Genomic DNA, 27,363 nt, shown 5'->3' with positions numbered 1-27,363 from the left:
ACAATGATTCTTTCCCCTGCATGGCCTATGTCTATTATTAAAGAATGTTCTCAAAGAGCAATTTGCAATGTATTTTCAATAGAAACAACTTAAACTCAAAGAATTGTATATATTCAATATTTGATTCAGATATTACATTCCCTTTCAATGTAATGTGAATCTTCCACAAGGAAATTCAACCAAAGTCTTCCCAGACTGCAGTAAAAGAAATCTTTTGTATACTTTCAAATACTGTGCCTTTTTATTTAAAACAGTGTAAACATAACAAAACACCACCAATAATTGGAAAAGACTGGTTAGGTGAACACTAATTTCCTTGAATGCCCCATGAAAATAAGGGTAAATAAAACAGACGAATCTTCAGGAGAAGTTTCAGTTCACCTCAGCAGTGGTAAAAATATTGCTTTATTCCAAATGAACATACAACACAATTTACTGTTCTTTTGGGGGCTTCCTGTGAACTGAAAAGTCTGGGCTTTGTGATTTTAACAATTTATTCTTTCCATATTAACCACAGAAGCCAATGTCTTGGTCCACAAATAGTAGACTTGCTACAAAATAAATAATAATGAGGATGATTAGAAAGCAAAGGGTAACTGTCCGTTTGATAATTGGCTTGTGTAAATAATTTAAGAACGCATGATTCAAAGTAAACACACATCCTCAACTTGCCTTGTGATACTGATATCATTAATGAGCCAATAGTTGTTCCTCTCAAAAGTATTCACACCAGAAAATGATCTTGACATTGTCAAGAGTTTTAAAGGACCCCGCCATGCAAGTGACCTTGATTTAAGAACTCACTAACTGAATTTTACACTGAATGTATAAATTTAACGTGAACAGATCTGAGAGGGAAAATTTTCTTCTGAATATTAAATTCCCTGATGTTTCAGAACAAGTTTTAGCAAGCTTAATATGCACACACATGCACACACATACACACAATGAACACATGTGCATACAGCATACCTGTGCTCAAGTGAGCAAGCACATACAGACACGCGCCTGTGCGCACACGCACACACACCCACACCCACACACCCACAGGGCACACACACACTGAGAATGCTCCTTTGGAGCCCCTAAACAATCTCAAAGAAAAACACTTCTATTAGCATGATTTTACTGACACGACGTTGTGATTTTTCTTGTCTTTTTCTATAATAATTTCACACCTCCCTCTGAGATTCTGTGCCTTCAAATTTCAGAGGAAGCTGGCACATAAGAGTAGCGAAGATTGCCCCCAAATTATTCCTTCTATCTCCTGCCCTCCCCTTTCACGAGTTTTTGTGCCATTCTTCAAAAATGAAATAGAAAACATTTGTTGACATGACATAACCTGTGATGAGGCTGTCGAGTGAATAGAAATTTAGGGGTTGGGACTGGCAAGCCAAATGGCAAGGGCCACCTGCTCACTGGCATGTCCGCCCTCAGGATACAGCTCATCTCTTTGAAACCAGGTAACTGCCAGTGCTTTTTTATGAGGACACTGGTGCTTTGGGGCTAAGTTCTGAATTACCCACATCTACTAAGAGCCAAAGAGGCCGGTGTTGGGACTAACTGAAATTGTATTCAGAATTCTACCCAAAAGCTTTCATTGTAAGCTTTATCCCTCCTGAAACATTTCTTTCCCTTTAAAAAAATATTTTGTTAAAAAACAGTATGATATGAGGGCGATAGACTATTTGGTTTCTTCTAAGTAGATGCTCTTAAATTAATGCATATAAATAATTTGTATTTAATTTCCTCTCTTTCCTGTTGAGCAAAGCATAGAATGCACAGATTCCTCCATCTCAAGTCACTTGGTCAATGCGGAGTCTCTTTGTATTTCATTTCTTAAGACAAACTGTGCCTCTCTTTCTGATTTGGCTGTGGGACTCAGGGGGAGAAAGGCTGTGTTTTCACTTGCACTGTCCTCAGTTTCTACGCTGGCCAGTTCGTAGTCTTCTGACCGCCTGGCATCAGTCAGAATTCGGATTTGCTCCTGGACAGTTTCTAGCAATATTTTCACTTCTTGCTGTTCTGCTATAAGACAATCGCTGACTGGAATACTCACATTGACAATATCAGCAGAGTAGGAGTTTTTGCACCATTTGATGCTTTTGACTTCAGAAATCCCTGGCATTTGCATGCAGGTTTCCTCTAGACCCACTGAAGGGATGATGGGCACAGAACTGGCCCTTGTAGATGAATATCCCATCAGGTCCTTTTGATCCAAGCTATTAAAATAGGAATTTGTCTCTCTGGAAGGCAGTTGCATATTTATGGATGCATTTTGTTGGGTTTTTAAACCATTGGATGAATACCTGAAAAAGAAACCAAGTGTTACATATTCTGCTTTCTGCTGTGCTTCTTTAGAGCAATATTCAGTCAACAAAGCACTTCCACATGCACCATCTCACTGAATTCTCACAGCAACCCCATGAGACGGATAATATGCTCCCAGTTAAACAGAGAAGTAAACTGAAGCTCAGATAGGTGAAGTGACTTGCCCAAGGTCACACAGAAAATAAGTGACAGACTGAGACTCAAACCCAGATCTTCTTACTTGAAGTCCAGGGATCTTTCAACACACCACAGCTGTATAGGCAGGTGGGGTATAGTCTTCCTGACCTCTATCCTAGAATACAAAGTAAATGGGGATTGAGCAGGTAAGTGTGGCCTTTCCATAGTGACAAACAGGAAACCCATAACGGCATTACTCCACTCCATCCATGTGACCACCCTCTCAGCCCTGGTTTAGTCTGTAGACTCGTGGCCACACTAGTTGGAGGTAAACAGGAAGCCCGACATCAAGCATCAAGGTACTTTTGTCCTGAGTTTTACTGATTCACACTGACTTTAGGAGAACCAAATCCAATTTTTCACTGGTGCTCTACTCTGTAGAAACTGCCTCACTGCCAGACTGCTGAGTCCTCAAATGGGAATGGAGGCATATGATTCCTCTCTGGGGATGGACATGGAGTGAGATCCATTATATAGATAATATATAGCAACTTTCTTCACATGGCTTCTGGAGCCAATTTAGGTATTATGTTGGTGCATGGCAACAGTTTGATAAGAATGCCAACGGGCCATTCCAAAGTGCCATTCCTTTGAATAATATGCCAGAATCGATCTGGCTAGTCCCCTCATTGCCTGTTCACAGCTAGTGAATTTTCCAGTGCCAGAAAGCGGGGCAGGTATGTTGTAGGTTCACAGAAATGTGGTCTGGGATCTTGAATAGTAGTCTCCATTCTCTTGGTTATTTGTCCTTAATTTAAATATTAAATTGAACACTAAAATTTAAGCATAATCTAAACATAACCACCCTGTATATAATAAATCCTATTCGCCTTGTCTTACATCACAATGTAAATAAGTATCGTGTTTATAAATGGAAAGAATAAATGCAATGAAGTGCCTTGCATGCTAAATAGAGGTCTTTATTGTAAGGACACAAGTTAGAGCAATTCAGAAGACTGTCTCTTGACTAGACAGTGAAAAAGCATGAGGAACAAATTATGTGTCTTTGCAGCTCCATCCTCTGTTACTACGCCTGATATCGAGTTGGCAATCAATAAACCTTATCGAAGGGTTGCATGAATATAAGAGCAAATCTCCAAGGTAAATGTTCCCTTTATATCCCAGTTAATGTCCGTTTCAAACAATAATAACAGCTGACATTTGCAAAATGTTTTTAAATGCATGCTTATGTCTAATTACCTCATTTAATTTTTTAAAAAACAAGTTTATTTATTATTATTAACATGCAGTGGATGAATAAACTAGATTAAGGGGCACTCAAAGAACTTTCCTCAAATTATACCTTTGGTAAGCAGTAGAGGAACAAGTTAATTCCAAACTGTCTTCTTGAAATTCTTCCTATCAAAGCCAGAAATGGGTAGGCATCCCAAGGTGCACTAGAACACCTTTTTATGGATGTATAATCTTTCTTACAATTACAATCTAATTGTATAGCCATGCACAAGGCAATTCCCTGGGTGGTCTTATTCATTTAACATAAGTGTTAGATGGCTGAAACTCTGACCCTAAAGTTTCTGATCAATGACTTGATTTCAGCAAGAAAAAAGGGGGCAGATTTCAGGGCTTTGTGTTCTTTCCTCAGTGCCATCCTGTTAGCATTATTAATATGTATGAAGATATAGGATGTCTGCTTATTGCATTCACAGAGCCAAGAAATAGAATTGGGATAAAATTGTATTCCATATAGATAATCGGGGTATATCAATGGGTAGAATCTAACAGGTTGAAATGTGATGGTGATAAGTGCAAATTCTTATACCTGCATCTAAACATTACTTGTTAAACCATTGGGTGGAGGCATGAATATCTCAGAGGATTTTGGTAAACTGTATCTTTGTGATTATGCTGGCATGAGGATGAAGTAATCAAAGGCAATTCAAGCCATACAGGGACAGCCTTCTAAATTAAGGACTTGAGTGAGAAAGAGGAATTGAAGTTGAATTGACTTATCTGTTGCCTCATAAGTCAGGTATGGGACACATGGCTGGCAATAACTGAAATCCAGAATGTTACCATAACAGGGAGATGGCACCTCAAACAATTAGAACTCTCCAATAATGTAGATCGGACATGATTTTAAGTCCCAGCACCATTACAAGCTCTGGAATCTTAGATCAGTGGGAGCCTCACTTTAATTTTTTTCATTAATTAAAACAGGTGGGAATAGTAACCTAGGGGGATTCCTCTAGAGACTACCTGAAGTAATGCCGCTGGGCTATTCAGCCAGATCCACACTATTCAACCAGAATCCTCTCTTCCTTCTCAGAGTTGCTATGAGGGTCCCAGTGCTGGTATTTGACAAAAGCTACACTACTCTCTGGAAGTTTAAGCAAGAGCTAAATTTCTAACGTGATTCTGTATCAGAAGTTTTGTGTCCCTTAAGAGTCATAGATTCTTTCACAATTTTGATCCATGATCTTGTCATTCATTGACTATAAAATACTAGTTTGAGTTGCCCATCCTTAGATGCTTCACCAAAGAAATCACAAGTGTATTTCACTTGTAACTATGTGAGTGAGTCAAAGCGTCCTTTTAAAGATGAAAAATTCCAACAGTTAGTCACTTGGTTTGGTTCCCTGGGATTCAAAGGTCAGGCCAAGGAATCTGTGTTTCTGTCGGGGACTCCAAGCCCTGGTTCCTGGTGCACATGGTATTAGAATCAACTGACGAAACTGAAGAACCTCCTTTTCCCCTCCAGGGCCATACACTTAGAGATTCCATTTACACATCATCATCCATGAATGTGATTTTCTTCACATTTCTTTCCTGGTTCAGTGGTTCAATTAGTCAGAGATGCTAGTATTCAACCTTAGTTCTTTTACATAGAATATGCTACCTTGCATTAGCTATTTAAACTACTACTACTATCCTTAGTGTGTTCATTTATAAAATTCCTAAAGGATAACTTAAGTCTGTGAAGTTGCTAGCTAAGTGAGGTAGGTATGCAGTATGGTTTGGATCCTTCTACTTTGAAGTTCTGTGATTCCATTTCTTTCTGTCTAGCATATGAATACATTAGTTTGATAAAGCTCTGTAAGCTATTGTTATGGTTGTCAGGGGTCCATCAATGGGGGTGGGGTGGATCGGGGGAGGGAAGCTCCGAAAGAATGTTCTCTCCACCTCATTCCTTCATCAGGCTTCCTTAAGATATGTGCTGGGTTCAAGCAGGGCTGAAGTAAGTACCAAGGAGGGAAGTCATATGTACCAGGAGCCTAACTAGCAGACAGAACCCACACGCTTGATAAACAAGCAGCAGATGGCTGATAGCTCTTGTAAATTCATTCACTCCCCCTCCGGGCTAGGGCCAGATTTGAAGAGGGCCTTTAGCTGTGAAATTCTATTACCAATCCCATTTCCAGTCCGGAGAGACGGTCAGTCCCCCAGGAGTGGAAAATAGCTGTTTTCAAGAGCTGAGAATAAGATTGCTCCCTGAGATTCATTGTGCTGAGTACACAGTGACTGAGAGTCACCATTTATCAACATCGGGTGCATATCACACATAGGAAAATACTTGTGGCCAGCCAGCTGGAGAGAATATTCCAAACCCAATGATGATTGAACCAAAACAAAACTACCACTATGCAGACAGTAAGTGTAAGTCTCCCAGGAGGTGGAAGACAAAGCAGTACCTGAACCTGCATGGAAATCTCTGAAGATTCATGTATGTATGGTTCAAGCCTGTGCCTGGCACAGGCTCTGAGCATCCTTATACCCAGGACATATGGGATGAGAGCTGTCACGGTGTCAAATGGAAAGAAAGATGCCACAGGCTGGGTTCTCTCTCTACCCACAAAAATCTCTGAACTTGATGTCCCCTCACTTGATGTCCCCTCACTTGTTCTCATTCTTAAGTGATAGACATTATTAGTGACTTAAAAATCACTACCAGTGATAGGTGATTCAAGAAGAAAATTATGAAACATGATTAATTATAATTATAGGCTAAATGCAAGCTCCTTTTGCAGGTATAAGGCAAAGAGAAATGCACACTGCTTCTTGACTTACATTACACATTTTGAACTATCTGGCAGTTATGTTGAATTTGCAATTGTTACCCTAAGTCTGTACGCAATATATTTTACAGTTCATTGGGAACTGCTTCAAAATACAAATGTCTTCTCATGGGAATTTGTTGCTGAGTTTGGGCAGACAAGGCACTCATTTATGTATCTCTTGTCGAGAAGAAAAGGCTCTCTGATAGATGTCTCCTACCTGCTTTGGCCTTCAGTTTGATATAGGCAGTCTAGAAAGATCAGCCAGGCCAAAGCAGCATAGAAACCTGGTCTGCCTTATCCAGAGTGATACAAACTAGATACAACAAGAACTTGGCTTGAGCGAGGGAACGGATTCCTACAATTTCTGGAATGAACCCTGATTATATGGCTTTTGAAATTAATAGTTCTAGAACAGTTCCCGTGACAATAAATGCCAGTACTGCTTTTCTGCTTACTATGTATCAGGTACAAGCCCTCTACACATGTAATTTTTAAAGATCTGTCCAATAACCCATAGGAAGGCTGGTACTATTTGGCTCAATTTAGAGATGAGAAAACTTAAGTTCAAAAGATAAAATTGTTTCAAAGATGAGATTTAAAATCCAGTCAGTTTAATCAATGCCTACCATGTTTGACTGAACAATATGTCACTTTGGTGAAATTCATCCTCTCTACTCACCATGCTATGAACCCTACAAGGTCAAGTGTTCACTTGGAGGAAAGGGCACCTTTTTCACTGCAAGAATGAATAGGAAGCCAAGGTATCTGAAGCACATCTTACAACATCTACACCATAAATGGACTTAGAGATCTGAGTTCAGCAAGTTGTACTTTGACAGTTATTATTTTTCTAACAATATTTATTGTTATCTTCTATTGTATCTTTCCCAAATATCTATTTTCATTGTAACTATTCTTTTCAGTTAGTTTACCTCTTATGGAACAAATATGGTAGTAAGCATAAATAGACAATTCATGACAAAATCAGTGAATATAACCCCAAGAAGCATAATAAATCAGTTTAAAGTTAGAGCATTAATGACACCCTCCCTAAATTCCATTACTCTTAAGACCTACCCTTGACATGGTATCATATCCTGGTCTGGGATCCTTGATTCCTCAAGTTGCTGATATGCTGGTCCCACGATGCCACCCAGCCTACTTCGGGGCGAGGGGGGTGTCCTCCTGAAGGCATTCCTATGGAGCATGCCACTCCTTTGCCCTGGGCTGCAGCAAGAGGAGAGACTCCTGCTGGGATGAAAGAATACCAATGGAATCATAGCAAGAACCTTACAGGTGGCTGCTCAAACTTTTCCAACACAGCTTTTTCACCCAAGATACTCAAAATTCTAGATCAGGCTCCATCCATGAACGTAGAATATCTGCTAGGAGATCAGAAGTTGTTGAATCAATTCACCCTTGCAGAAACTGAGACAAAGAGAATTCCCCGTGTTTCTTGCTTTCTATTTTGAAGCACAACGGATTAAAATAAATAATTGCTGCTCTTCAGCCAAAGATTAAGAGGTGGGCTTAAGGAGTTCTCAAGCTCCTGATTCTCAGCCATCCTCATTATCCATGATATAGTAGTTGCCTCTCTAATAAAAATAAAAATGGCTTTGTTATTAGACACTGACAAAAACTAAACACAGGAGCCCTAAGGGATTCATGGGGAAAAGTTCACTTGTGTTAATGATAGAATAAACAAACCTCATTTGAGTTGGCATTCTCTCTTTAACCTATGTGCTAAATTGCAGTCACTACCTCAAATTTTCCTCAATCTTGAGAAACTACATTGGTTTTCTTTTGAAATGGCTTTTATTAAACATCTGATTACATATTTTATCTGACTCATACATCCAAATACCCAGATAACCATGTTTTCAGATGCCATTAGAGGGCAAAAGGCATAAATGGGATATATCTTAGATGAGATTCCTATATAGGTTACGCTAAACAAAAGTACTAGACTTTATAAAAATCAGCTGGTGGGGCGCCTGGTTGGCTCCGTCGGTTAAGTGTCTAACTTTGGCTCAGGTGATGGTCTCACAGTTCATGGGTTCGAGCCCTACATCGGGCTCTGTGCTGACAGCTAGCTCAGAGCCTGGAGCCTGCTTCAGATTCTGTATCTTCCTCTCTCTCTGACCCTCCCCTGCTCACATTGTCTCTCTCTCTCTCTCTCTCAGAAATAAATAAAACATTAAAAAATTAAAAATAAAATAATAATCATCTGGTAATTTGACTAGTTACCTATCCCATTTGCATGTCCACCCACACTGAATTTACCTTACAACCATGGGGACAGTACGAGGAACTCTGTTCCTATGTAGAAATTCCATGAGATGCCAATTTATGTGGTCAAGCTGGTTCTGCAGCGTTCACATGATAAGCAAACTTAGAATTTCTTGCTGCATTCTCATTTGACTCTAAAAATACCATAAAAGCCTTTCTAAAAATATCAGTAAAACCATGCAGAAAAAGATGAAAAATATTTTCAAAATTTCAGCAGACCTATCAAGTTCTAAAGGGACCAGTCTCCCAAAGTAATTTTACCTATATCACTACATGATTTGGAGTTCTGTAACTTTCCATCCAGCAACATTACTGTTAGAAAACTAAACATTTCAAATAGAATTTGAGATCAGAGTTTGAGAGCCTAATGTTTGAGTACCCATAGACCCCTTCCTAGTTTTGGCAAGGTGACTTATCAAAGTTTACATCCTTCAAGCCAACATCAGCTTCCTAAGTTTGTGCAAATACCAGGTCATACCTTGCAACATATCATACCTTCATTCTTTATCATAATATTTCTTGACAACTTGAGACCTCTAATTAGGTCTCCAAGACAACAAGTTTAAAGAGTTCTAATAGCTATTCTCCCTCCTTCTGGCTTCTATGTGTATTTTCCAAGAGCTATTATGGAGTCCATGGGGGTACTTAGGCCGTGGCACTGGAATTAGCTGCATTTGGGGGTCATCTCAGGTACTGGGGGAGGTATTTCTACCAGAGTTCTGCAGGGAAAGAGATGGCACTCTGATTTGGGTCATTTGGGGGAGATTTTACTACTTACAGATGTGTCTTCAGTGTGTGTGTGGGGGGGGAAGCCAACACGAGGTCTTTCTGTATGTCTGGTCAAGTAACACTGGGAAGCTATTACTATCCCTATAACTGAAGGGACAAAGGGAGGGGGACTACCAGAATGGAAAGAGAAGTAGAGTGGTAAGGCAAGGACCACCTGGCAGGCACTGTGGCCCAGAAAGAGGGACAAAAGATGTAGCTGAGGCAACCAGGCAGCGAGGGAAGGTGCAGAAGGGCTGCAGCTGCTATATCTTTCCACTGTCCCAGCTCTTGCCTGTGCCTCATATTGAGCCAATAGAAGCCAGTGGACAAGGGAAACTGCTGCTCTTTCAGCGCACAGGGCCAAGGGGGAAAAAGGTAAAAAAAAAAACAACTAGATATAGCCAGGAGATGTGCAAAAGAAAGGTATCAGCATCATGCTTAAGTATTTTCATAAGACGGCTATAGCGCTAAAAGAAAAGTTACGTAACGTGTCTAGCATGGAGCCTGGCGCATAGTAGGTGCTATGGCCATGAGTTTCCCTGATCCCTCCACTACAAGTGACAACTCAAAGGCTCGTACTCATCACTGAAAACCCTGGTCTTTTTTCACTCTAAAAAAAATTTCTCATATGTGCTGTCTATAAAAGAGTTATATTGCTAAAATATAATGTAATAAGTATGCCATGGCATAATAGATTTTTCTTTAAGAAGAAAGAGGCTTTTTTTTCCCTTTGAACTAAACATGAGAAATAATGGCTTTGAATTAATAGCTTTGTTATGAGTTATCCAAATAAGTCATATTTGCAGTGCACAAAAAGAAATTAATTATGCATAGCTAGCCAAACTGTCACAACAACAAAGTCTTCCAGTATGAACTAGTGACCCATCTTAAAAAACAGTTCTACACCTATTGATCAATCAACTATTCAAGCCTTCTAACCCAGTGGCTTTCGGGAAGTTATGGAGCAGTTTGCAGGGTATATAAATCAGTGACCAGGTTATCAATCATGAAAACGTTTAAGTCTACTGCATGTTTTACAAAACAAAAGCTATGATATATTAAACTATAATTTACAAAGTTCTAAAAGCGCTTTATAAATCAACTCCCACCTATCTATCAGGACACAGTGTATGCCAACAAATACTGCAGTGTCACTGAACCAAACAAAATGAAAGACTTCTTAAAGACAACCTTAGTTAATTTGTGAGTCTTTCCTAGAAATATTATAGAAGCCAAATTGAAGACGAGGGTTTGCCAACAGACAAGGAGTACGGGTAGGGTATTTACAGCTCAAATACATTAGAGACTGTAATTCTTTTTTTTTTTTTTTTTTTTAGAAACTGTAATTCTTCTTCATTTCAACTTTAAAACATTGATGGCATAATATAGTACTAGAGTAATATTATACATAATTATTTTACTCAGCTGGCTGGAACACCACTTCAACATGTGTTATAATCAGCAGGAGAAATGTTGTTTTAGAGAAAATATCCATCTTATAAAAGGCTGGTAATTTTGGACTTATTTTTCTAATTAAAGAACTTCCATTAGATCCAGTGAACTAATATGCTCTTTTAACAGGGGATTATCTGTAAATGCCTCAATTGATATAAACCACAACTGGTAGTTAATAAAAGCAATTATCCAATAGCCAAACATATTTCAATTCCAAGTTGAAAATATTTAAACCATTAAAAAAGACTTAGCAAAACTTTGGTATCTCAGTCTCTACTCTTGTAGAATAAGAAAAAAAAAATCACCATCCAATAATGAGGATTAGTATCAAGAGTGACTGAAAACCTCCCAGTAAATGTGGCCAGCTTCAAGAAAAATCCTTTTTTAGGGGACTCATTGAGAGTCAAGGAAGAAGATAGTTTCCTTGTATAATGCGTGTTTCTGTCATGGAGGTTTTCAAAACATTGAATAGATATGTGAAAACGAAGGGTCAACAATATTTATCTGTCATTTCTGGGAAAATTTTTTTTTTTTTAGTTTTTGTTAATGTATAGTTGATATGCAATGTTATATCAGTTTCAGGAATACAACATAGTGATTCAACAATTCTATACATTACTCAATGCTCACCATGATAAGTGACTATTATTTTTTACCTTATCCTTTTCTTAAATTTAATCTTTTCATATATATATATATATATATATATTTAAAAACTTAAAATACTATACTTCTCACTAAGAAATGGATGCTTAAATCATTCCACAACTTCCACAAAGACTGAGGGTATAGATTCAGTTGCATGTAAATATAGCATTAGTCCCAAACTTGGGCACTTGGTATAGAGCAAAGACTTTCCATTTTCAGATTCTTGTATGTAAAATGATGCATGGGACTGGAAGAGGCTGAAGAACTTGTTTGGCCTCAGAATGTTATGCAATTGATAAGATAACTTTATTTTGGGCTTTTTTCCCCAAACAGCCCAATTTCTATGGTCAGCTTGCAAAGGAGATTCACCCCATTGATAACAGATCTTATAAACCCAGGTTAAGATCTGCCAAGGGAATCCTCTCCCTGAAAGGTTTTCTTTGTGTAAGAACCATGTTGAAAGACCTGGAGTGTGTCACATCAGCTTCCTAGGGAAGAATTAGTCATTAAATTTGCAGATGGTGATAAGGCAGGCTAGGAAAAGTCATGTTTTAATAGTTTTCAGAATGCAATTGTTTCATTCACTGGTCTGTGTCTGCAGCTTTGATGGGTGTTGTTAATAGTTACTTCAGGCTTCTTACAGGGACATTGCTGCCTGATGTTATCTTTGGTTTACCTGCCGTGAGCTGCTTGAGCATCCACTCCATGGAGAACTACAGGAGAAGCAAGAACAATCATCTCTCCTGAATAAGATCACCATTTCTTGGCATGTGTCGTCCAGTGTAATACATAGTGTGAACGTGCCCATTCCCACCATGAGTAACTACCTGTACCTGTGGTGTTTGACAGATTGGCTTCCTCTGTCAGGAGAAGGGACCTCTGGGAATGACTGGGGGCCGGCAAAACTTGACTCCATCATTTTCTCCAATGCAGTCACAGGATGCCTTTCCGCCTTTGAATACTGTGGGAAACCACATGCACAGAGTTGAGCTGGAGGGTAAGTTATAAGGGGAGGGCCTATAAAACCATAGCTAGATATGGAAAAGTTGCTGAACTTGCCAGTAACTTGTCCACCAGGCACCTGATCAGGAGAATGATAGAGAAATCATTTGCACCCCGTTTCTCACACACTGAGTATGGTCTCTGCCCTCCCTCCAAACACTCTGTGCTTAGATAAGGTCCATCCAGGAGGGTTCTTCAGCTTAGAATTTTAAATATGTCTTCTCATTTCAATCTACACTCATGGCACACTGCCTGACAGGCAGGAACACAAGTATTTTTTATTCAATGTACATTTTATACACACAAAAAATTCATTAGTAGCTGGACTATTAGTAGTAGGAACTCAATAAATGCTGATTGAGTGAACCCTAGAAAATTCTCAGAATTATGGAAAATATTGATTCAGAGTATCTGTCCACCATCCTCTACCATTCCCCTCCATCAGCCTTTACCAAGTAATTACCATGTTTAACAAGAGAAATTTAAAAGCATTTCACTCTTTATAGTTATTAAGCCTTGGTTTCACCTTTGACATACAAGGCTCAGGAACCTTTAGGAAAACCTATAGAGGTGACCCATTATGAAAAACTTTGTCCCAAGGAAACCATCACATGTCATCTCAACCAGGCAGCAAGTTGTCAAGTTTAATATTCTCTGGACACACAGCACTTGAACAAGCAATAAGGGCCAGCAGGGCTTCTCTTCCAGAAACTCCACACAAAAAGTATCCCAAGAAATGACATTTTTATTTTTATTTTTTTAATTTTTTTAAATGTTTCATTTATTTCTGAGAGAGAGAGAGAGAGAGAGAGACAGTGTGAACAGGGGAGGGCCAGAGAGAGAGGGAGACACAGAATCCGAAACAGGCTCCAGGCTGTGAGCTAGCTGTCAGCACAGAGCCCGATGTGGGGCTCGAACCCATGAACCATGAGATCATGACCTGAGCCAAAGTCAGACACCTAACCAACTGAGCCACCCAGGTGCCCCTCCCAAGAAATGACATTTTTAGAATGCTAACCAATCCAGGGAAAATTTCAAAATCTGGATATTCATATATAATGTATGTATGAACAAGAATTTGACAGAACAATTAAGACAGATGTGCAATATACATATGAAAGGTGTACAAGTGCACACATTTTGTAAAGGGATAAAAATCAGAATAGAGAAATTAATTTCAAGAAGATCTAGTAAACTTACAGATTCAAGAAAAATAGAACTGGTGCAAATATGTTGGGATACAAATTACAAATGTGTCCCAAAATATTAAATATACATTATTATTTTTTTTTAATATTTTTTATTTATTTCTAGGAGAGAGAGAGAGAGAGAGACACCGTGAGCAAGGGAGGGTCAGAGAGAGAGGGAGTCACAGACTGAAACAGGCTCCAGGCTCTGAGCTGGCAGTCAGCACAGAGCCCGACGTAGGCTTGAACCCACGAACCGCGAGATCATGACCTAAGTGAAAGTCGGACGCTTAACCGACTAAGCCACCCAGGTGCCCCAATACATTCTTTAATCTAGAATATTACTTCTAGGATTTACCATTAGTAAAATTATAAAAGTTCAAAATCATATCACTACAATATGTGAGTGGTACAATTTTTCCTTTTTTAAAGTTTATTTTCTTTTTTCTAAGTTTATTTATTTATTTTGAGAGAGAGTGTGAGCAGGGGAGGGGCAGAGAGAGAAGAGAGAGAGAATTCCGAGAAGGCTCCATGCTGTCAGTGCAGAGCCTGATGTGGGGCTTGATCTCATAAATCATGAGACCATGACCTAAGCCGAAATCAAAGTTGGATGCTCAGTCAACTGAGCCGCCCAGGTACCCCATTTTCTTTCTTTCTTTCTCTCTTTCTCCCTTTATCTCTCTCTCTCTCTTTCCTTCCTTCCTTCCTTCCCTTTCTTTCTTTCCCTTTCTTTCTTTTGCAGTTTTTAATAACAAAACAGAAAACATAAAAGAAAAACAGAAACAATAGATATACCCACAAATAAAAACTATACAACTATTGAAAAGAATAAAATCAAGGTACAAAAAAGTATGCATTAGGGGCTCCTGGGTGGCTCAGTCGGTTAAGTGTCTGACTTGAGCTCAGGTCATGATCTTGTGGTTCACAAGTTCAAGCGCTGTGTCGGGCTCTGTGCTAACAGCTCAGAGCCTCTGTGCTAACTGCTCAGAGCCTGGAACCTGCTTCAGATTCTGTGTCTCCTCCTTTCTCCGCCCTTCCCCCAGTCATGCTTTGTCTCTCTCTTTCTCTCAAAAATAAACATTAAAAAAAAAAACAACTATGCAAACTATGCAATCATTTGCATAAATAAGGACAATGCAGCAGATATACATATATTGTAAGTATATATATATGTATATATACATATATTTAGCTTTGTGTGTGTGTGTGTGTGTGTGTGTGTGTATACATGCAAACAGATAGAGATTTTGTATGCACATGTACATACATATTTCTGTGTGTGTTCGCATTTCTGTGTGTTTCCCATGCAACCACACAGATGCAGATGAAATAAGAAAAGGAAAATATACTATTAGCTGGGCATTTTCCTTGGGGAAAAGTGTATCAGTAGATATGGGCTATTGAAATTAGACAAAATGTCAAGGTTATATAACTAACCTTAAGATGGCAATCTCTAAATGTTTTCTTTTAAGTACTTCCAAAACAAGCCACATAGTGGCAGTAATAACCATGTCTTGAATCATAATCTACAAAATGGATTTAGAGAAGTTGGTCAGACTTTTTGCAAAATGGAGTAAGTTGACACAGAATAAAAAGATATGGAGAAAATAAGGAAAAGGTAGTTATTATCAATAATCCAAATTTATGAAGATCAGAAAAATGATGTAAATACCTTTATGTGTGCTTTTTTATTGACTGATGAATGTTAATTATTAGAAGCCATCCATGGGAAAAGTGAATTGAATAGACCTGTTACTGGAATGTAACCAACACTGTGACTTTCTATGTGACTTTCAGGTTTTATAAAATACTGACTAGGGCCTTGTTTGTTTGTTTGTTCTTTAATCCCAACTTCTAATAAATTCATTTAGGAGACAAACTTGCTTGGAAGACTCAGATACAGAAATAAGTGTGACAATCTAGAGACATCTGTGGCAAATGGGACAAGGTAAGTGTGTGCTCCTGCAGAGATCTGTGGGATTAATATCAACCAAGTTTTTCTGGAGCATCTAGATTTTCTAGGGAAATCACTGAATCATTAAAAGTCAGCAAGAAATTCATTTTTGTAAAGCAATGTATGCCAATCAGCCTAATTATGTGTTGGGGCCATGAGTTCAGAGCCTCTGCCTTTTGGAGGGATGTTTGAAAGTCCAACTGGTTTTTATTTTATTTTCCAGTGTAGTTAAAATACAGTGTTATATTAGTTTCAAGGGTGCAATATAGTGATTCAACAGTTCCCTGCATTACTCAGAACTCATCAAGATAAGTGTGCTCTTAATCCCATCACCTATTTCATCCATACAGCACCAACCTCCCCTCTGGTAACCATCTGTTTGTTCTAGAGAATCTGTTTTTTGGTTTGTCTCCTTTATTTCCTTTGTTTGTTTATTTTGTTTAATAAATTCCACATATGAGAAAAATCGATTGTATTTGCCTTTCTCTGACTTATTTTGATTAGTATTATACTCTCCAGCTCTATCCACATCATTGCAAATGACAAGATTTCATTCTTTTTTTATGGCTGAATAATATTCCAGGGTGTGTGTGTGTGTGTATACCTCATATTGTCTTTATCCATTCATCTATGGATGGACACTTGGGCTGCTTCCATAATTTGCCTATTGTAAATAATGCTGCAATAAACATATGAGATTCATGTAGCCTCTGCTTTGAATAAGATTTTTGATCATGAAAGCTAAAAGGCTCTTTTTCAAAACCCTTAATGAAAGTTTTGAATAGGATCAACCTCTTATCTGTTTTGCTTAATCATAGTATCTATAATAGATACTATGTTCTAGATCTTTTCTTTCAAATGCTTGCATTATTGTTATACAGTTGCTTTCAACTGTACTATTTTGGTCCATTAACACAAATTTATTTTCAAAATTTATTATTTTGGATTTTCCTCTCTCACACAGACTTTATCAGAATCTTTTTCATTTTAGTGTCTGCCTTTAACATGGGATTCAGGTTTAGTTGCTGTATTCCTATCCAGGGTTGGTTGAGACAGGTGGGAACACTAAAAATATACAAATAATTTGGTACTCCTTCAAACTAATATTCTATACATGTTGGTTCAAATGAATTTAGAGATATCTTCCAGTTTACAGTTCTGACAAGTAAAGAGCTTAAAAATTGTCATTCATATCCCTACAAGAAGAAAAAAGCTGAGCAAATTGAAAATCAATGACTGTTCTTATATCCACTCAGTAATTGAAGTTGCAGGGCAAACCACAACTCTTAAACCTGGACAGACAAGACAATACAAGAACCATGGTCAAGATCAACTTACCTATAGCAGAACCTGCCAGAACCATAAATTGGTAGGAACACTTCAGTAGTAACTTTGATAAGTTGCTGAAATCTGTATGTGAACTAGAGTAATTAGTATAAGAATCATGTAATAACTGTAGTTTTGGGGGAGTTCCCACACTTTCATGGGTTTTATCTTCAGGAACTATGAAAAATGCTCACAACAAAGAACGAAAAAGAGAGAGAGAGAGAGAGAAAGAAAGGAAGGAAGGAAGAAAAAGAAAGAAAGAAAGAGAAAGAAGGAAAGAAAAGAGGAAAGGAAAGGAAGGAAGGAAGGAAGGAAAAGAGAAAAGAAAGGAAGGAAGGAAGGAAAAGAGAAAAGAAAAGATCTCATGTTTCTGACATGGGAAGGGGAAAATAATCATTTTGAAATGCCTGTTTCTCCATGAAAAAAAGACATTATCAGAGTGTTATCTCATGTGAGGGGAGAGTTTTCCCCTGATTTCACTCTCCTGTAACATTCCTGTCTCACATAAGGGGGAAAAAAGTAAACAAACACTTCTCATGGTCATAGCCCAATAAAAGAGTGAAATAGAATCATAAGGTTATAGATGAGTTTCCCTCCACCACTCCTAAACACCACATCAGTAGGACTCTTCTATAATAATAGAAGATTATAGCTGAAAAGTTATAAGACACACACTCTATTTAAGTAGGAGTTCTTAGGAGAACCCAAACACATGACTAAAAACAAGCTAATAAACAAAAGACACTAGCTAATTTTAAAGCCCCTGACATATACAGCTAAAGCAAAGATTACATTAAATCCAGCTGATATCCAAATTAACATAGAGCCTACACTAAACATCTATTTACCTCAGGGTTACCCAATGTATCATGTTTACCTTTTAACAATAAAATTTAAAGGTATACTAGAATATACATATATTTTTAAAAAATGAAGTCTGAAGAGACAAAGTAAGCACCAGAACTGAATCAGATACCATTCTATCAGACATGGAATTTAAAATAAGCATGATAAATATGCTTAGGGTTGTGAAAGGAAAGGTAGACAGCATGCAAGAACAGATGAGTAGTGTAAGTGGAGAGATGAAACTCTATGAAATATTCAAAAGTAAGTCTAGAAATAAAAAAATACTGTAGTGTAAGTAATGAATGCACTTGATAGGCTCATCATTAGATTGGACACAATTGAGGAAAGAATCAAGGGAGCTTGACGATTAATCAATAGAAACTTCCTGACATGAAACACAAAACAAATACTGAGTATTAAAAACAGGAAGAAAGGAAACAATAAATGATAATACTGATAACTGTTGAATAATTTTAAATGGTATAACATATGCATAATTGGAGTTCCTGAAAGAGAAGAAAAAAAATGAAGCAGGAAAAAGATTTGAAGGAATAGTGACCGATAACTTTCCAAAATTGACAGACTCAAACCATAGATACAAGCAGCTCACAGAATACCAAAACACATACAAAATAAATACCTAAAAAATCTAAATCATAGCCTATCATATTCAAACTGTATTTTTTAAAGGAAAGAAAAAGAAGTAAAATTAAAAAAATAACAGATAAAATGCTGAAAACAAAGCCAAAAAAAAAAAAAATCACCTTGTTTATAGAAGAAAAAGATAGTTTTTCTAAGTGGAATTCTAACCAGAATTCATTCAAACAAGAAAAGACAAGAGTAAAATACTTAAAGTGTTAAAAGAAAGAAACAGGGGCTCATGGTTGGCTCAGTTAGTTGAGTGTCAGACTCTTTGATTTTGGCTCAGGTCATGACCCCAAGGTCCTGGAAATGAGCCCCAAGCCAGGCTCCTTGGGACTGTCTCTCTCCCCCACCCTCTCTACCTGTCCCCTGTTTGTGAGCTCTCTTCTTTCTCCCTCCCTCCCTGCCTCTCCCCCTCCCTCTCCCTCTCTCTCTCTCACTCTCTCTCTCTCTCAAATTAAGAAAAAAAAAAAAAAAAAAGAAACACCGAACTGAAAATATACCTCTGGTTAAATTGTCCTTCAAAAATAAAGGAGAAATAAAGACTTTCTTAGACCAACTAACAAACAAAAATCAGGCATTTCATCACCAGTAGACCTTCAGAGAAGCTCTTCAAGGAGAAACAAAATTACATAGGTCAGAAACTCAGATCTACATAAAGAAGGAAAAATGCTAGAGAAGTTATAAAAAAGTAAATTAAAATATTTTATTTTTCTTCTTATTAAAGATCCAATAGAAAAATGTTCAAAATAATAATAATATATTGTGGATATGTTATATACACAAATTAAATGATTGAAAGCAACTTTATAAAGAATAGGAGAAGGCAATTGAGGATACTCTCTTATAAAATACTTGGATGAACCATGAAGTGGAAAGTGGACTTAGATTAATTGTAAATCTATATTGTCAAATCTTGGGTAACCACTAACAAATTATAAAAAGAAGTATAATTGTTAGGAGAGGAGAACAAATGGAATTATACTAAATAACTAAAACCACAGAAGGAAGAAATAGAAAAGAACAAAAGAAATCAAGAATAGGTGCAAAGAATTGAAAACAGTTATCAATATGGAAGATATTAATTGAACTATATCATTAATCACTTGAAATATGAATGGTTTAAATACATCAATTAAAAAACAGAGATTAAAAGTCTGTATGGAAAAACAAAACTCAACTGTCTGTGATCTACAAGAAACCCACTTTAAATATAAATATACACATCAGATAAAAGTAAGAGAGGAGGTAAAAATATGTACTAACACTGATCAAAAGAAAGCTAGAGTAGGTACAATAATACCAGACAAAGAAGACTTCAGAATAAGGAAAAGTATTAGGGACAAAAAAAGTTTAAAAAGTATCATTTACCTAATGATAAAGGGGCCAGTTCTCCACGAAGATAAAACAGTTCTTAGTATTTATACACCTAGCAACAGAGCATCAGAATACATAAGGCAAAAACTGATAGAAGCTCAAGGAGAAACAGACAAATTCACTATTATACTTGGAGATCTCAACATTCGTCTATCAGTAACTGACAGATTTAGCAGGCAGAAAATCATTAAGGATATAGTTGAGACACATGACACTTTCAATCAACTGCATCTAATTGATATTCATAAAATACTTCTAAAACAGCAGACTACACAGTTTTTGAGCTCACATGAAACATTCATCCAGATAAATCACATTCTTGGCCATCAAATACATCTTAAGAAATTAAAAAAAAATTGAAATCATAAAAAGCAATTTCTCAGACCATATTGAAATTAAGCTAGAAATCAATAGGGAAAAGACTGAAAATCCAAAAACTATTTGGATATTAAACCACATACTTGTAAATAACAGAAAGATCAAAAAAAATGTAACAAGATAAATTTTAAGATATTTTTAACTAATTGAAAATGAAAATACAACTTATCAAAGGTTGTGGGAGGTAATGGAAGCAGTGATTAGAGATACAATTACAACATTAAAGTCTTATATTTGAAAAGAAGAAGTATCTAAAATTAGTAATCTGAATTTCCACCATAGGAAGCCAGAATAAGAAGAGTAATTTAAAACTGAAACAAGCAGAAGGGAAATAATAGAAGTTAGAGAAGAAATTAATAAAATTGAAAACAGGAAAACTATAGAGAAAATCTACAAAAGCAAAACTGATTCTTTGAAATGATCAATAACATTGATAAACTTCTGGTCAGTCTAACCCAGAAAAAAAGAAAAAAAAAAGGGGGGATGCCTGGGTAGCTCAGTCAGTTAAGCATCAAACTTTGGCTCATGTTGTGATCTCACAGTACATGGGTTCGAGCCCTGTATCAGACTCTGCACTGGTGCTGTGGAACCTGCTTGGGGTTCTCTCTCTTCCTTTCTCTCAGCCCCTTCCTCACATGCTCTCTAAATAAATAAGTAAGTATACTATAAAAAGAAAAGAAAATATTTTCAATAACAGAAGTGAAATAAAGGCCATCACTACTATTCCCACAGACAGAAAAAGGTTAATCTAAAGGAACTCTATGAATAACTCTATGCCCTCAAATGTGATATATTGTTGGAATGGACCAGTTCTTTGAAAGACACATGTCATGAAAGTTCACACAAAGGGAAATAGGCAAGTTTAATTGCCCTATAACTATTTTTTTTTTAATTGCCCTATAACTATTAAAGAAATCTCTCTCTTAACAAAATAAGTATCATTTAGGAGATCTGGAGATCCCAGGAAGGCCTACACTACTAAGGGAAATGAACTGTATTACAAACATATGAAAGAACTTTAGTGGAAGCTGGGTATCAGGGGTGTGCTGCCCCAAGTAACTTTGGAAATGAGTAGAATCTATAGACTAAAGGCAAAACTACTGCACATAAGCACTTTCTGCTTGATAGATATAGCTTTGATCTTTCTGATGAGAGGGCCTAGAAGAAAGGACATACCTGGAACCAAAACCTCTAAAAAACCTACACTGAAATGATCAAACATATCAAAAGGACACAGGTACCAACTGAAAGAGATGATACCGAAGGCTAAATCTGGAAGAAGTTGATCTAAAATAAGAAAAAAAGTATTTATTGAATTATAACTCTAAGTATAAAATAAGTATCCATAAGTTCAGACTCTTAGATAAATGATGGAATATACATATAATAGAGGAACAAGAGATACTCTTTGCAGTAGCATTCCACATAATGTATGTAGATACTCTACCTTCACAAAGGGGGAGCACTACTCTTTAAGTGTGGGCTACACAGAGTCACTTCCTTCCAAAGAGGACTCGATAGAAAGGGGAGGGAGAGTAACATCACACTGGAGACTCCTAGGAATTATTACCTCAGAGGACAACGGAATTGCCAACAGAGATTACGTCATATTGATAATGTGCGCTTTAGATAATGAGTGATGATTTGGCACTTTATATCTGTTGTCTTTCTCCTTACACCCCATAGCTCCAATCTAATCATGAGGAAAATATCAAACTAATGCCGGTAGAGGAGCATCCTACACAATACTTGACTCTTAAAATACTCTTAAAAACCGTCAAAGCCACTAAAACAAGGAAAATCTGACAAACTGTCACAGCCAAGAGGAGCCTAACAACATATGGCAACTAAATGTAATGTGGCATCCTGGATGAAAACTTGGAACAGAGGCAATTAAGTAAAAACTCTGGACATCTGAATAGACTATGGATATGAGTTAATAACCACGCATGTCTGTGGGTTCATTAACTTTAACAAATGTACCATGCGGATGTACAATATTAATAGGAAAACCTGAGTACAGGGTATATGGGAACTCATTGTACTATTTCTGCAATTTTCTGTAAATCTCAAACTGTCCTAAAAAATAAAATCTACTTTAAAAATAAAAAATAAAAGAGGTTTTAAAAAAGCAAAAGATACACATGAGAGAAGAAGAAGGGGTGGGGAGGAGGAGGAAGAGGAGGAGAATTAGGGACTGAGTCTCCCTTTATTTTCAGCTAAAGGCCCTCAGGGTGTATAATCCACTCAGCAAAACAGTTGTCTGCACCAAACTCCTTAAAAGTAGCTTAACTGACCAGGATTATAGCCTTTGGACATTTTATGCTCTATGCTGAAAGCATTTATTATGGCTCCTTCCAAAATTTATACACTTCCATCCCTGGGCGGAGTTATGGTCTGCATAATTTTATCCATCAGATAATATCACCAAAAAGCTGCCTCTCTGGTTCTTTCCATTAATATTTCTGTACAATGTTACAAAGAATGGTAGTTGATTCCTGTTCTTTCCTTATGCTCATGCGGATCTTGACTTTTTGTGCCTATACATGTTTTGTTAAAATCTCATTCAGTATAATGTACAACATGTCACTTTAATACTTAATAAGGAGATGCCTCAATCCATTCACTAGTCCTTTCAACATGAGCTGAAACAATTTCCTTTTAAACATGCATAGAGGAGCTCCTGGGTGGCTCAGTTGGTTAAGAATCTGACTTTGGCTCAGGTCATGATCTCATGGCTTGTGAGTTCAAGCCCCATGTCGGGCTTTTGTGCTGTGCTGACAGCTCGGAGCCTGAAGCCTACTTCAGATTCTGTGTCTCATTCTCTCTCTGCCCCTCCCCAACTTGTGCTTGTCTCTCAAAAATAAATAAATGTTAAAAAAATTAATTGAAGAAAAACATGCACAGAGGTTCCTGTCAATCCTGTTATCTCTTAGGGAAGCACTCATTCCGACTGGCTTTCTTGAAAGCCTGCCTTGTGGGTGCTTCTGGGTGCTGAGGACTTCCACTGTTTGCACCCTCACCTGCCTTGCTCCTAACACATTGTTGATGGTGCGCTGAAATCAATAGACCTGTCAAATGAAGCAAGCGCATGTTGGAAGTAGAGCAATGATGTTGTTTCCAGGTCTGCCCAATGCACACAGCAGGAGTCAGAAGGTTAAATAAAAGCGTGTCTGTGTTGGAAAGCAATGATGACAGAGCTGATAATCACCTGGTCTGGAACCCCAGGCAATAAAGGCAGGAAGGAGGATATTTTTAAAGGGTTTTAAATGTCTGTCTCTCTGCATTGCTCCCAGCTTATCTATGTCTGTGTCAAAAAGTTCCTCACTAGATCTCTGACTTAGGAGCCCAGAGCATGGTGAAAACAAACAGTTATGGTATATTTTAAAGTGTGATTTCTAATGCAATTAAAAGCAATTTGACTCCAGTTGCCATGCTGGGAATTTCTGCACCATATCCCAAGGAGCAAGAGCTATACCGATTGCAGTCAAACTTCAACCCATTTCCATGGAAACACTCTTTGCACACACTGGGCACATCGAACACTCCTCCTCACCCCCCACCGCCTACTACCCACGATCCTACCTCAACCAAGTGCTTCTTTCAGCCAGATGAACTGAGCACATGTCATTATCATTCTCTCTTCTGAGAGAGCTCCTTGCTACTTCCATATTGTCAGGTCAGCTCTCAGACCCACCTTCTATAAACTCTACTGGGACTGTTCACTCTTGACTAGAAGGAAGCCTTGGCACATTAGTTTGTGGGATTAATTGATTAGTATCTATCACTTACAGTAATCAGTAAGGGCATTGTAATTTTGCATCATCATTATATACATTGTCCTTAATGCAGTGCCTGGTCCTTATGAAATATGTAAAGTATATTTGAATAGGTGAGTGTATGAATCTGTAGTGAATCAGTAAGTTAGAATTTGATATTTAAAACAAGAGATCAGGTTTTAGACTCGAACTATTCTAACTTAACTTTGATTCATGCTATAAAGAAATTACCTCTTCTGACCAATCCCCTTCAAACTATCCAATGAACTTCAACTCACTCCTAAGACTCTGGGCATATGTCACTTATTTGGGGAGGGATTTATTATGCCCCAGACAATTTCAGATACCCTTTTCCATTTTTTGATAGCACTTTGACTTAATGTGTCGACATCATAGACAAAGTTCTGTATATGCTTACATACTTCTTTCTACCACTATCCTGTGAGCTCCTTGAGGGAAAGATTCATCTCTTCTGTTGTATTATTTTAAGCTCTTCATTCAGTGCACAGCATAGAGAAGTGTTCAATAAGTATTACAGGACAAATGGACACCTCCCTCTACCAATTATCAAGCCTCTGTTAGGCATTACATTTTTATTATTCTCCTTATGGATGCAAATATTATCTTTCAGTTCTTCCTCATTGAATGTTCTTCCCATAAACCTATCTTTCCTAAGATGGTTATTGAAAAAAGGGTGGATAGGGATATATAATTTTAGTCCCTTACTTTTCACTTCCATACATTTTCTCTTGATTTTAAGAGAGAAGAATGGATCATCTCTCTTTTAATGACTTAGTTTTCTAATCCCTGAATCAGGCTGAGAAGTGTTACTCCCTTGCCCAGTCTAGAGGTTATAATGCTACCTCCAGCTCCTTTGCTCGCTCGCTCTCTCTCCCTCTCTCTCATCCAGGACCCAGTTCAATGAGGTCAGTTCATCTCTCTTGAGTCACAAATACTTCATTCTGTAAATGATGGTAAGGTGCTAGATGCTTCTAAGGCACTGCCACGTCTAGTACTGCAGCCTCTGAGTCAAGTGATTCCAGAGTATGCTGTTGCTTCCCTGCATTAGGTGTTTCACATCTTGTGAAATGACTGTAAAGTGAAACCCTTCCCCATGAATGTTTAAAGAATTTAAGGGAATGCCAGACACACGCAATTGCATTTCATTTGTTAAACACTGCAATTTGCAAAGAATTTCAAGTAGTTAACCTGGGATTCGAGAAAAAATAAAGACAGATTTGCCAGATATGGTGTCCTATTCTAAAATTTCCTTCCAAGTACTGTAGTGTACCTGTACAAGCCATTCACCCTTTGTGTGGTAGAAATAACCATAGAACTCCTATACTAGGGATTCAGAATTTCAACACCATGCAGCTTGGAGCTTGGACTCTGGATTTCTTCACTGTCCTTGACATTTGGGAAGGATATTTTTCTTTTGGGGGCACCTATCCTGTGCATTGTGGAATATTTATCAGCACTTTTGCCCTCTGCTTATAGATGCTTCTCAAGTTTTAATGCCCAAATTCTTTCCAGCCTTTGCTGAAAGTTCTCTGGGGCAACACTGCCCCCTGTTAAACCACTGAGTTATAAAGATGTGAGATGGGCTTTCTGCTATTCACTAGGGGTCTGACAGGGATGGACTTTCTCAAGCTTTGAGTCTCATTCTCCTCTTCTGCACATAGTGGTTGTAAATTAAGTAGTCATTGTAAGACTAAGTGAGTCAATGTCTTTCTATTATTTAGTATTATTCTGTGTATGTACTCAATACATGTTATTTGCTATTATGATTACGATTTCATTTATCATTGTTTGCTTTTAACATTGACATTGGTATTTCCTCATAGATCTTGCCAGAAGAAAAAAATATGGGCCTATAAAGAAAAACTGCCTTATTAAATTTTCTTCAATACATTTGCTTTTTACTATTCATGCAGAAATTTTGAGCCATACATCTGATTACTGCTTGGTCTAAGACTAGAGTTACCTGGCCTCCAGCTGTATACATATCCTTATATACTTCTCCTTATATATCTTAAACATAACATTGAAGGAAAGCAAACATTCTTAAAAGTTTCTGTTCCTTTTCAATGTACTATTGATATATATTCTGCATTACTGTTTTCTCCCATAACATATGACATGAAAAACTACCGTCAAATTGTTATTTGATTCTTACAACAAAATTGCTAGTAAGAGTATCAGCATGGACATAATTCATCAAACTGGAAATTTGACTAGAAATATATGGACTGAGATTGTACTGCACTCTCAAATAGTTAAATGTAAATTAGAAAAAAATACCATTTTCTCCGATAGCAAAAGAAATGTTGACAAAAGTATAACAAGGCTGCTAGTGACCCATGTTGATTTCCAGCACTGAATTTGATATGTGCCTTTGGGAAAGCAACTTATTCATTCTAGTCCAGTGTGGTTAAAGGCACCATCTTAGGCAGTCGCTTGGGCCCAAGCTGGCAAAGTGAAGAATGCTATGGCTAGCATTCATATGTCTCTTCAGTATATCTCACCCTCCTTTTTCAGAGTCCTTAAATGCCTCCCTCCCCTATCTATTCCCTGCCTGAACTCCCAGCCCAATCTAAAACCAATGATCCCTTGAAATGTATTGTCCTAACTGACCACACTGCAACTCAGGGGAAAAAATGTCCTATATATTCTCCTTATCCAAAATAGGATAAATATAAAAAGACACTTTCCCACATCTTATCTTAGGCCCTGTGAGAATGATCCAGTTGAGCCTACCCTCTGCTTCCCTGTGCCAATATACGAAATTATGGATATGGGTGGGCCGAAGAAGGGAGAAGACAGAGAAAAAAAGAAAATGAAATCCAGTGTGCCCAAAGATCATTTACGTGTCAGAACCTCTACACTTTGTAATTTCTTCTTATTCAAATCCTAACAGTTGCAGTCAAATGAGGGGTAGGGAAGCCTATGAGTAAGGAGTTTATTTTAATATTCTTTTAATAGTAAACAATAGGAAAGAACTTGAGGGGCGCCTGGGTGGCTTAGTCGGTTAAGCGTCCAGCTTTCGCTTAGGTCATGATCTCGCGGTTCGTGGGTTCGAGCCCCGCATCGGGCTCTGTGCTGACTGCCAGCTCAGAGCCTGGAGCCTGTTTCAGATTCTGTGTCTCCCTCTCTCTCTGACCCTCCCCTGCTCATGCTGTCTCTCTCTC

At 37.7% G+C, this 27,363-nt stretch overlaps 1 protein-coding gene across 1 annotated transcript in view; it reads right to left on the bottom strand.

The window, feature by feature from the left end:
• Nucleotides 1-239: 239 nt before the first annotated feature.
• LOC120224963 (pro-neuregulin-3, membrane-bound isoform-like) overlaps nucleotides 240-27,363 on the bottom strand; it is a 41,837-nt gene continuing 14,713 nt past the window's right edge. The window contains exons 5-8 of the mRNA XM_039223202.1: nucleotides 12,518-12,645; nucleotides 7,602-7,775; nucleotides 2,552-2,623; nucleotides 240-2,309 (exon numbers count right to left, since the gene is read on the bottom strand). Of these exons, the coding sequence (XP_039079133.1) occupies nucleotides 1,802-2,309; nucleotides 2,552-2,623; nucleotides 7,602-7,775; nucleotides 12,518-12,645 (882 nt within the window). The 3' untranslated portion in view covers nucleotides 240-1,801. The remainder of the gene's footprint in view (nucleotides 2,310-2,551; nucleotides 2,624-7,601; nucleotides 7,776-12,517; nucleotides 12,646-27,363) is intronic.

The sequence above is a fragment of the Hyaena hyaena genome, unplaced genomic scaffold, assembly GCF_003009895.1.
Source record: "Hyaena hyaena isolate Hyena2069 unplaced genomic scaffold, ASM300989v1 scaffold_1289, whole genome shotgun sequence".
Classification (NCBI taxonomy): domain Eukaryota; kingdom Metazoa; phylum Chordata; class Mammalia; order Carnivora; family Hyaenidae; genus Hyaena; species Hyaena hyaena.
The sequence above is the reverse complement of the archived record's forward strand: the minus strand, read 5'-3'. Positions and strand labels throughout refer to the sequence as shown.